Genomic DNA, 11690 nt, shown 5'->3' on the forward strand with positions numbered 1-11690 from the left:
CCCGTCTGTCGCCGTCAACCCGTCAACCCGTCAACCCGTCACTCATTCAATTGATTCATCGGTGGATCCCAGGTGCTCCCCTGCTGGGTTGCCCGCGACCAAAGTACCGTACCGAGTACCCCGTACAGGCCAGACAGAGGTCCTCATCCTGGGCTTATGTTGCTGTTCGTGTCCCGTTTACATCGCTCGACTTGGCCGCCGCTGTTGCCAACATCCAACGTCCAACGTCCAACGTCCAACATCCCAAAATCTCCCCACGTGGCTTGGCTGGCCCAAGTGTCAGATATCGCGTTATTGACAGGGTAATATAGGACGGCTGTAGCCCGTGACGGGGCGGAAAAGTGGTGCCTCTTCAATGCCAGCTACGTACGGAGTACTACCACAACAGCTTCCGTCCAGGGATTGAAGAGTCGCAACATCGGCGTCACGACCAAGATATTTCCAGCTTGATACACTCAATGTCAACAACCGCCCGGTTCTGTGCTCCGTACGAGGATGCAACCACAGCCCAGGCGCCCTCCCGCGACCAAGGGTTAACAAAGGCGCCTTGATGCGTACCGTTCGTCCGTGTCATCAATCGACGCAACATGCCGCCCGGCAAATAAAATCAAGAGCCAGATTGCTCAGCGAGCCGGCCTTTACCGCGCCTCCGCGTCACGACCCTTCGTGCATACAATCATTCCAGCGAGCTCTGAAGTGACGACATCTGTGAGGTGAGCTTTCGGCAGTTCCTGGGCGCAATGAATGGAATGACGAATGCAGCTGCATTTCTCATGTCGGCGGAGGTCAGGGGAGAAAGCCAGGGGACGCCGGGGGGCAGCCGACAGCCGGAGCCCTTCGGGGGGCGGGGCTGTGCAGAGCTGTGCGGGGCTGTCATGGCGGGCAAGTTGCGCCACAACGCCCCCCAATCGCTGCCCGCCCTCCCTCCCGTCACCAAGACACGCTGAACGACAGCACTGAGCATTCTGGCTGTGCTTGTTACCGATCAATGTTCGGAGACGGGAGGGCAGCGCTTGTCCCTCTGGGACCGAGGAGACCCGGAGACCTTTTTTGGGGCCCTGACGTTACAAAATGAAGTCTGGAGGCTCCGTACAGACACCCCGGTCTGGTCAAGCGCGGACAATGCTGCCTAACAGCACCTCATCCTGGAGGCCTATTTTCGTAGAAAAAGGGGCTACCGAGACGTCATTCACGCAACTTGCGTCATGTCACATCACAGCTCACAGGGCGATCCAATGCATTATGCCACACGCAGCCGGCTTCGAGTGCTGGCGAGTTTAATGTTCAAAGCTCCTTCACATCTCCCCTTCTCTGATGTCTCCGATGCAGTGCATTTTCCAGATTGGCAAAGTAGAACAAAACATGCACGAGGGGCTAGATATGCACGCTCTTTAAAATACATCATGTCCGTTTCACGAGCAGCATCACCACACTACCGGCAACTGCTGCTCCAGCCACCGCCCCTTGCAGTGCCAACGCAGAAGCATCCTTCATCCGCAGGCCAGCCCGTCTCTCGCTGACCAAGTCGGCTGCAACAGCCTGCCAACGAGCCGGGCTCATCATCAAGTCCCTCCAAGTACCCTCCGTCCAGGGGGTAGTCGGACTCTCTTGTTCCACGGGCGCCACTGCCAACGACTCTTGCACCCGCGGCGCCGGGGCCGCGATGGCCTCCTCCTTCTTGGCCAGGGACAACTTGACCGCTTCCAGCTCGCCCCGGACTGCTTCCAACACGTGCTTCTCTTCTTCGACCACGCCCTTGACGAGTCGTCTTCTCCGCCAGGGCTCGGCAAAGAACTGCAGCACAACAAAGAGGATAAAGTTCATGCCCATGAGGCCCCACGTGCCCCATGTACTTGCCCGTCGAATTCTGTCGCTCCAAATTTGCTCCTCGTGGTAACGCTTCAATATCCCGGCGCTGAGACGCTGGCTCAGGCTTTGCTCCTCTGCCTCGGCTTCTGTCATGGCTTCGTGGGCGCTCGATACCTCTCCTTCGAGAACGTGGTCTATCCTGTATAGTTCCGTGAATCGCTCGAGGTCAACCGGAGACCACGTGTCTTTTCGAGCGAGCAGAGTCGTGACTTCCCGCTGCGTAGTGGCTCGTTTTGTGTTTGACGTCTTGTATGCCTGACGCGCGTTTCGGACCCTGACGTGCGCCTCGGCCAGTTGCACCTCCAACCTCTCGTTCTCTCTCTTGATTCCTTCGATGGACGAGTACCCGGTTATGTCGTTGAGAGTTTGCGAAGCCGTCAGGACTCGTGCTTGAAGATTGTCCATGGCCTGGCTAAATCGTTGATTCAGGTCGCTCCGACGGCTGTCTGTTACTGACGGCAGCTCTGTCGCTGATGAGACGTGGCTATCGGTGGACGTCGCCGAATCACGATGGTCCGTTTCGGGGCCATCCTTGGGGCTCGGCAATGGCTCGCTCTGTTTCGGTGGGTTGTGCGAGGAGAAGGACCGTGATTGCGAGAATGTACCTCGTGCACCGCGCCGCAAGCCGGTGGCTGTCCTCGTGCTCAACATGGTCGGCCGCCGGTGAGCTGTTTTCCCGGCCAAGACCACGGCGTCGTGTCTAAACACCCGCCTGCCACCAACCCGGGCCAATAGACCCATTGGGCCGCTGAACGGCTGCATCATGCACGGCTCTGTCGAAACGTGGCCCCAGAAGGCGTTGCCCGTCCGTCGATGATGCCGAGAGCAACATTCGCCGACGTGAAATCGCTGTTTACCATGACACGATGCCCAGATCGTTTTCTGCCATGCACGAACACCCCACCATCTGAGGTATCGGTTCCCCACCGCCTTCGGAGAGACACGGCTCAGGGGCCGAGGTTCGGCCCACGTCAATTGGCCGCGGGTACCGTGAGCGGTGTGGGCGGCACCTGGGCCCTGCAGGGGACCGGGCTCCAGTGACCCGTGGGGCCCGAACCCCCCCGCCAGCGACTCTCGGCCAGCGCCCAGCGCCCAGCGCCAACGCCGCCCCTCCATGACGACACTCCGGGGCGGCGCTCGGCGCTCTTCAGAGGCACCGACTGACTGGGCACGGCCAAGACGGGGACCAGTCACAAAAGCCGCAAGGTTTCTCAGGGGACTTTTCTCTGAATTCAGGGGCGCTGGGTCTCTGGCTCGTCTCTATCAAATGATGTCCGTATCTGTGCTGCGAAGTCCTCATCTCGATACTTCGCCCCGATTCCTGCATCTCAACTTGACGCCCTCCCCGACAGTCTGCCTGCTCCCCGCCTGGCGCTCCGTCAACAATTTGGCGAGACTCTGATTTTCGGTAAGAGACACGTCGTGCCGACGATATTTGCAAATTTCTGACTCCACAATCAGGAGAAAGCCCTTGATTCTCCTCACGAGCATCCCGTTCCCCCCCCCGTCTTCGCCCGTCAACCACCAACACAATGGGCTCCGTCAACAGCGAAACCCCAGCGCTCGCCACCAATCCCAAGTTCATCTTCTTTACCGACTTCGACGGAACCGTGACCACCGCCGACTCCAATGACTACATGACGGACAACCTGGGCTACGGCGTGGAAAAGCGCCGCCAGGGCAACAAGGATGTGCTGGAAGGCAAGATGAACTTCCGCGACTCGTTCCAGGAGATGCTCGACAGCGTCACCACCCCTTACAACGAATGCATCGACACCCTGCTGGAGAACATCAAGCTCGACCCGGGCTTCAAGGAGTTCTACGACTGGTCGCGGGAGAACAACGTTCCCATTGTCATTCTCAGTGGCGGCATGACGCCCATCATTCGCGCCCTGCTGGACAAGCTACTAGGACCCGGGTGGGACATTCAGATTGTCAGCAACGACGTGCGGCCCAGAGAGGGCAAGACGATCAACGACAAGGGAGGGTGGCGGATCCAATTCCACGATGACAGGTAAGCTTGCCGCGGGCAGCTCTTTGACGACGAGTCCATGACATGACCTGACTTCTTCAACCAGCATTCACGGCCACGACAAGTCTATCGAGATTCGGAAGTACTCGTCTTTGCCTGACCGCCCCACCATGTTTTATGCCGGTGACGGCGTCTCGGATTTGTCTGCTGCCAAGGAGACTGATTTGCTGTTTGCAAAGGCTGGCAAGGGTACGTGGTTTCGTTTCGATTTTTCAATTCTGCTGCATCCTGTCCGGAATAGTTGCTGACGAAGTGACACAGATCTTGTCACTTGGTGCGAGAACGAAAAGGTGCCTTTTGTCACTTTCAAAGACTGGACTAGCATTACCCAGACTGTGAAGGATATAGCGGCTGGAAAGACTACCGTTCAAGACGCCGCCAAGGGCCGTCTGTGAGCATTTCGTCCCTTTCTGGACGAGTTTCGAGGTTTTGCCAAGGCAAGGGGGGTGGAGGATAGAATCTCCTCGATATTCCGTGATTTGAGATGGGAGCGATAAACACGACGGAGAGAATTATTCGTGTTTCAGTGGATGATTTTTGGACCCGGCAGAAGCATTTGGTTGTTGGACCAACACTAGACATGGAAGACCTAGAATTGTTCCCGCTTGTATTTGAGAACGATAGAACGATAGACGCCCATTTTATGATGCAGAGGGTCCAGAGTACAGTCACAACGTGCTTGTGTCCCGTCGCCGTTTATCCCGACCACAATAACCTATCCCCCACGGCAGTCGAGGGGAGTCCCCGACCCTCTCTCATCCAGACCTCTTCTCGTCAGCCGGCGTCGCATACCAGCACAGCAACATGACCGCAAACAAGCCAACGACAATATGATGAAGCACGTAGGTCCCAACCGCCTGGGCCAACATGCCGGTGAAGAAGGGGGCAACAGCGCCCCCCAGGCTCCCGCAGGCACTGATGGTTCCCATGCCACTCAGCGCATGTCTACATGGCATGGGCGCGCACAAGGACCGCCGCACACGTGTACACGGGCCCGGGGAGGAGGCCGACGACGGAAACCGCCACGGCTTCCGCCACGACGTTGGGGACGAGGAAGCTCTTCTCGCCGATGCGCTGAGCTGGTCCGGCGAGGAGGAAGCGTCCCACGGTGATGCCCTAAGCAGCGGAGGAGCTAGGTCTCGGTGGTGCGCGGGACGTTGCAATGGAATGAGCATGTAAAGCACTAGTGAGTAACCACAACTATCGAAATTCGCATCTTGGGTTACAAATGGCGCCGCCGGCTGCCGGTGTGGCTGCGGGCCGGTTGAACGGCCGGATACCAGGGTAAGGGTTGTGACGGTAACTGCTGGGGTACGGAAGAGGACATGAGTCTCCAGCTCGATCCACCAAATGGGTCGGGCGCCTTAGTAATGTATTTTTTCTAATCCTTCTCGACATTTCAGCACCAGACCTCTTCAAATAGAAAAAGTCGAGGGAAAAAAAAACCCCCCACAAAGCAAACACCACAGCTATGGGCAAACCAAAGCGCAACGTCCTCGCCGCCGCCGAAGAGACTCTAACACCTCCCACCACCCTCAACCCCAACCAATCCCTTGTCCGCGTCGTCAATGCCGAAGGAAACAATCTGTACACCTGCGAGTTGCCCAACCGCAAGACCGTGCTGCTGGAGCTTGCGCAGCGCTTCCGCAACACAATCTGGATAAAGCGTGGCGGCTATGTGCTGGGCGAGCGATATGAAGAAGGCTCAGGCGATACCCGTGCCCGTGGCGAGATTGTGAACGTAGTTCGGGACGAGAGGCTCTGGCGAAAGCAGGCCTATTGGTATGAAGACATGAGCCAGCCATAGAGCCCTGGGAACCCGTATGGTGTGGTCACTGACGTCGTCTTCCACATCCTAGGCCCAAGGAATTCTCCAAAATCACAAGTCATCCTGGCGACCACGAAGACGACTCTACGGTCGGAAAGATGCCGCCGAGCGATTCTGAAGAAGAATGAAGCCACATTCGCACATGTTGATCCCAACATACATCTCTGCAGACCCCGCAAACAACCCCATCTGAATCACCTATCCTTTTTGGAAGCCTTTGCTTTTTTTCGCTCCCCCGACCGGACGGGCTTCGAGGTGCCGCAATAGACCAGCACCACAGTTATCAAAAGCACGTTCACTACAGCTGTTGAGCTGAGGTCTGTGCTGGGAAAGGTATTCCATGCCGCTTCTTGAACTGCCCACAGCAGGTAAACCACGGGGGTATATGGCCAAGCCCTCCACAACAAATACGGAGTAGCCCAAGCCAGATAAGCATAGAACTGGTAGTGCAACGACCTTGCAAACAGCAGCCCAATGATGTTGGCTGAGAGGATCGTGGTCATGACATAGTCAGGGGTGACTCTGCTCGACACTTCAAGTTCTTCCGCTGGAGTAAGGGCGGACCCGCCGCGGAGCATAGGGGAAATCAACGATAGCAGTGGTCGGTCAGCCGGTTGCAGCCACCGAGAAGTGACAAAGATCAAGAGTACCAAGACGTGTAGGACAAGTAGAACCACGGCAAACGGTTTGCTGAGAAACAATTCCTCGCCCATCATGCGCCAATTGACGGTCCACTCAAACTTGAACTGCCTCGAGAGCTCAAACGCCCTGCCCAAATAGCCCTGCCAGTTCTTGGCCAAGAATGGAAGCGCAATGACAACCTGCACCTGGCCCATGAGCCACGCCAGTCGAAGACTTCCCGCAAAGCCCCGTCCCAGGAACAGAACTATGCCTACAGCCGGCAGTGAGAGCAGCAGTGACATCTTGATCCCCAGCCCGCAACTGTACGCTATGCTGCCCATGGTCCACTGCCGCCTCTGGAAGGAGTATACAGCCAGCCACATGAAGAATGCGGCGAAGCAATCGTTAAAGCACCGGAGCAGGAAAACGCTATGCAAGCGCTTGGAGAGAATCAACAATGGGAAGACGTATGGCGGGACCTTGACGATTGGGCCGATTAGTCCCATGACGAATCTTTTCTACTTCCATTGGAAGCACCGCCTGTCATGGACGGAAAAACTCACCTTGGCCTGCCAGTAGCACAGCATAACCACAGCCAATGTAGCCATGTACAGCACTGCGAAAATCTGCTGCGCCAAAAGAATATTCTTGCCACGATCCGTCAAGTGATATAGCCCCGTGTACACGTAGACATGCGCAGCCGGATACACCAGCGGTCCCGTCCCTCCCTCCATCCTGGTGTAATCTCGTTCTCCGGCGACGAATTGTGCAACTTGCTCCATGTAGGCCACCCAGTCGATTTCGGTATCTGGTGCGCAAGCAAGAAGCGAAGAAGAGAAAGGCTACATTAGCTTGGGTCCCCCCTCCCGCGACTGCGAGGGTGCTCCGAGTGCAATGTGCACTTGAAGAACTTACATGGTACTTTCCAGATAATGAGGCCACAGAGCACGGCGTCTGCGAGCCACAGCACGACGGGGATGAGCTTGGACAATGCATGGCGGCCGGCAGCAACGTCAAGCGCAAAGCAAAGAGCTTTTTTGCGTGGAGGAGGATCCCAGGACGCCATTGCGCCGCTGTCGAGAAATGCGGAATGCGAGTCTGGGCGTTGAAGCAAGTAACAATGATTTTCGTGCAGTTGCTTCATGGTCGAGGACGGCGGATGCTTTGGGCGGCTATTTTTCGGAAACGGCGGGCGCTGATTAGTGGCCAAGCCATTGAGTTGACTGCCACCCGTTGCACAACCCACACACACATTACATTGTTCCTCATGAAGTGGAAATGGACTGACTGACTGAATGGCTAATCGTCCCAGGAGAAGAGCTTCGGCTCCATAGCTAGACTCTCTCCGTTCTCCTCCCTGATGGCGTTGACCAGCTCAACAACGCCCTCGGCACATCCGTACGAACCCTGGTAACCCCAGCCCGCATGTCCGTAGTTGTGAACAATGTGAGTCCCGTCGTCCAGTTGTTCTCTCTCTATCCTGACGCCAGCCTTCCTGTACGGCCTTAACCCGGCACCGTGCCTGACGACACTCAGGCCATCGATGCCCTTGCCGTCGGCTATTTCAGGACACATTTCCACTACGCGACGCATTATGCGCAGCGCGACGTCGGGATCCGGCACAGATTCCCAGTTGCCAATGTCATAGGTCCCTCCCAGGATGGTGCCACCGCCCGCGGGACGCTGCATCGTGTACAGGATTTCGGGGATGCCTTCTTCCGTGCCGGACGTGGTGATCATGGGGTGCAGCTCGTTGCGGACGAGCACGATCTGGCCTCGCGACGGAGCCATGGTTTGGTCCTCGACGCCGCCAAGCTTGAGAGAGCCCAGACCCGTCGCGTTTACGATGATGTCTGCGGGGTTTCCAGCGTGGCTGTGGTTCTTGGCCTCGCGGATGTGCGATATGACGACACGTTTCAGGACGACGCCGTTTTTCAGGCACTGTCCCACCAGCCATTGGAGGTACATGGCCGTGTTGACGCACACGCTGGTGAATTCACAACCGCTGTCGTGCCCGGCCGGGATGCCTACGGCATCCAGTTCTTTGTACTCCGGAAGGACGGACTTGAACCATGGATCAAGGTCGAACATGGGGTCTGTTGGACAGGACGGGCCTTCCATGTCTTTGTTTCGTCTGAAGATGCGCGATTCTACAAGCCAAGAGTCAGCTAGCGGGTTGGGATCAAGGGCCTCGCTCGTGTGGAAGCATGTACTTTGGAAATGAATGCCGGCTTCAGGGACCTCTTCTGTAATGCGTTTCATTTCAGGCCAAGTCCTTCTTTCCCATCGGCTATTTTCTTCGGTTGACATGCTGGGACAAGGGTGAGCATATAAGCGGTGCCATTGTACGCTTTCAGCGGATAGATAACCATGGCATACTCACGGCAAAAAGTTTGCTCCAGCCCACGGAGAAGCATACTCGATATCGTAGTCCCCTGGCATGTGCTTCGCAATAATCGTCACCACGTTCGCGTTGCTCTTGGACAGCAACAGCGCCGTGGTGAGGCCACTCACACCGGCACTTGTTTCTTGATCAGCATTGCTCCCACGATGACACAGACAGGCATTTGGTTGAGAGCCTGGCTTACCCTACAACAACAATTTTGTTCGTCATCGTTGTCCTCGTTGAGCCGAAATATGTTGCGACGTGTCTGCCCGCACACACAGGCGGTTTCTTGTTAAGTAGATTGCATTTGGATCTGAACTGGTTGGTAAATGAGCAGATTTGGGCATGAGGCCGAGTCGTCGGGGTAATGTATGGGGAAGCCGTGTCTCCGCGGGAATCCATCTGCATCCCCGCACGTTCACTTTGATAGACGGCGGGTCAAACAGCCTGTACTCCGGCTCGACATGTTTTAGTCCTGGCCATAGATGTTGCATATCTCAGATTGATTCTCCCCAAAAAAAAAGCCATGAAATTACAATAAAAAAGGAGAGAGAGAGGGAGTCAGAGAGATCGAGAGCGACAGAGAGACAGAAAATGTTGGTATGGTGGTGTGCTTGGCGCAAGTTGCCGTGTTCAGCGATGCGGTTACATCTCGTTGAGTTCGTTAACATTTAATCCACTCCTACAACTGCCATGCACATGGCGTATCCAGCTTTGTCTTGGTCCTCACTCGTCTTTTAAGACTGCGGCTAAGTCTCGGGTACAGTCTCGGGTACCGGTAAATACAATCTAAGACAGTGGAAACAAGACACAATGGAGAATATCAAGTGAGCATACTCCGTACCACGTCGTGAGTTCCTGCCATGTTGTAGACACCCGTGACTAATCAGTGACGACGTGAGAGCGGCGGCTAAAGTTTCAGGTGAGCCACAAATTTGCGTCCACGATACAGAACTCACTCGAAAGCGATTGAGCGTAAGCCGTGGAAAGTCTGTGCGTCCGAGAACCCGCGGAACTGCTTGTACATGGATCACGCACAGTGGGTGTAGAGTTCGCTAGTGCTGAGAAACATGGGCTACTCCGTACAGGCAGGCGAGAGACTGGGCTGTATATCAGACTTTGACACATGACGATACCATCTCAATCTTACTTACGACTATTTTGCCTGAGCACCAATCATGCGCCGAGCCAGACCCTGAGTTAACGCACACATTCCGAAGGAGTTTTAGAGTGTTCGCACCTCGACGTTGACGACTATGTATGGGCTTCCCATATACGATTCGTCGCAGCTAGATCGATGCCATCCTCTGTTTGCATCTTGTGAAAGATTCCTGGCCGCAAAATATTTGTCGACTTGAGTTTTGGGCGAATAGCTTTCTAGAGTACGGAGTACGCGTCATGATTCGGACACAGCTGCATCAACTTTTCCTCCCTGAACAGGGTGCTCCGGATGTTGGTTTCGGTTCCATCGGTGCAGCGTGCAAGGTTGATGCGATCCAGCGGAAGTGGAACCACGTCTCGATCAAACAAACGGCAGGATCCGGCGCTCCAAGCCAATTATAGACCGCAGCCCCTCGCTTTTGCCTTGGATTTTTTCGCTGCAGGACAGACATCAGGAGCACCCGAGCTTGACCGGATGATGCGACGCACAATAGTACTAGGGAGAAGGGGATTTCGCACACAAGGTTTGCAACATCCGTCGTGACGTCTGGCCCCGTACTCCGTAGCTTGCCCAGCTTGCCCAGCCAGCCACCCCTGACAACATCTGATGAATGCCAGGATCCTATGCTTGGGACGGCCAGCCCCTCCCCCCTGAGTGGAGAATGCAGATGACCTAACTATTGCTTGCCTACCTAAGCTAACCTAACTATTGTAGTTAACCTAACCTAACTATTGTAGTTAACCTAACCTAACTATTGTAGTTAACCTAACCTAACTATTGTAGTTAACCTAACCTAACTATTGTAGTTAACCTAACCTAACTATTGTAGTTAACCTAACCTAACTATTGTAGTTAACCTAACCTAACTATTGTAGTTAACCTAACCTAACTATTGTAGTTAACCTAACCTAACTATTGTAGTTAACCTAACCTAACTATTGTAGTTAACCTAACCTAACTATTGTAGTTAACCTAACCTAACTATTGTAGTTAACCTAACCTAACTATTGTAGTTAACTTAACCTAACTATTACTATAAAGCGCTTACTACTTTCTAATTAGCTAGAAGTTAAATTATATTTATAAAGACTATTATTAGTAATTAAGAAATATATATAAAGAGTAGAGTTTTTTTCTTTATTAATACTTAATTAAATTCTCTTTTAAATATATTATAAATTTAATTATAATTAAATCTTAATTTAATTTAATTTAGTTCTTTAACTTTATTATACTTTTCTTTCTTTATTAATTATTATAATAAATATTTTAGTTAGCTTACTTAAAATTAAAAATATTAATAATAATTATAAACTTTTAAATTTACTTACTATTTATAATAAATTTATTTTTAATTGTAAAGATAATAATTTTATTTTTTTATAAAATATTTTAGTACTAAAAAATATTCTAGCTTTTAAATATATATATTAAATACTCTAGATAGCTATAGAGCTATATAACTAGTACTTCTTCTTTTTATATTAAACCTAGAAAACTCTTTAATAGAAAGAAAAACTCTACTTACTTTTGTTTTTGCTTTCTAGGCTAGCTCTAGCTTTATACTAGCTAGAATCTATTTATCTTCTATATATATATAAGTATTACTAGCTTTACTAGCTGTATTCTAGAGAGATATATAGTTCTTATAAATCTAGCTTACTTCTAGCTTTATACTAAAGTTATTTTACTTCTTTTTATATACTTACTTTATCTTCTAACTTTTAATTACTTTTTCTTCTTAGAGATATAGTTTATTTTAGTATAGTATATTACTTATTACTTTCTTAAA

The 11690-nt window shown here is 52.6% G+C and overlaps 6 protein-coding genes across 6 annotated transcripts; 3 read left to right on the forward strand and 3 right to left on the reverse strand.

Moving 5' to 3' along the window:
• Positions 1-1401: 1401 nt before the first annotated feature.
• On the reverse strand, positions 1402-2520 carry MAM_03464 (mitochondrial inner membrane protein; the record flags this gene model as incomplete). Its single annotated transcript, XM_040822263.1, has 1 exon — positions 1402-2520. The coding sequence occupies one exon, from the start codon at positions 2518-2520 to the stop codon at positions 1402-1404; it is 1119 nt and encodes a 372-aa protein (XP_040680068.1).
• An 881-nt stretch (positions 2521-3401) lies between these two features.
• MAM_03465 (phosphoserine phosphatase) lies at positions 3402-4296 on the forward strand (the record flags this gene model as incomplete). The annotated part of the gene is made up of 3 exons (XM_040822264.1): positions 3402-3883; positions 3948-4090; positions 4163-4296. The coding sequence occupies 3 exons, from the start codon at positions 3402-3404 to the stop codon at positions 4294-4296; spliced, it is 759 nt and encodes a 252-aa protein (XP_040680069.1).
• A 472-nt stretch (positions 4297-4768) lies between these two features.
• Positions 4769-5080, forward strand: MAM_03466 (uncharacterized protein; the record flags this gene model as incomplete). The annotated part of the gene is made up of 1 exon (XM_040822265.1): positions 4769-5080. One exon carries the CDS (start codon positions 4769-4771, stop codon positions 5078-5080), a length of 312 nt encoding a protein of 103 aa, XP_040680070.1.
• Positions 5081-5372: 292 nt separating this feature from the next.
• MAM_03467 (Nucleic acid-binding, OB-fold-like protein) lies at positions 5373-5857 on the forward strand (the record flags this gene model as incomplete). Its single annotated transcript, XM_040822266.1, has 2 exons — positions 5373-5683; positions 5761-5857. The coding sequence occupies 2 exons, from the start codon at positions 5373-5375 to the stop codon at positions 5855-5857; spliced, it is 408 nt and encodes a 135-aa protein (XP_040680071.1).
• A 66-nt stretch (positions 5858-5923) lies between these two features.
• Positions 5924-7416, reverse strand: MAM_03468 (Glycosyltransferase, ALG3; the record flags this gene model as incomplete). Its single annotated transcript, XM_040822267.1, has 3 exons — positions 5924-6829; positions 6914-7158; positions 7266-7416. The coding sequence occupies 3 exons, from the start codon at positions 7414-7416 to the stop codon at positions 5924-5926; spliced, it is 1302 nt and encodes a 433-aa protein (XP_040680072.1).
• A 233-nt stretch (positions 7417-7649) lies between these two features.
• Positions 7650-8660, reverse strand: MAM_03469 (D-amino-acid oxidase; the record flags this gene model as incomplete). Its single annotated transcript, XM_040822268.1, has 1 exon — positions 7650-8660. The coding sequence occupies one exon, from the start codon at positions 8658-8660 to the stop codon at positions 7650-7652; it is 1011 nt and encodes a 336-aa protein (XP_040680073.1).
• Positions 8661-11690: the final 3030 nt, after the last annotated feature.

The sequence above is a fragment of the Metarhizium album genome (genome assembly GCF_000804445.1).
Source record: "Metarhizium album ARSEF 1941 chromosome Unknown scaffold_6, whole genome shotgun sequence".
Lineage (NCBI taxonomy): Eukaryota > Fungi > Ascomycota > Sordariomycetes > Hypocreales > Clavicipitaceae > Metarhizium > Metarhizium album.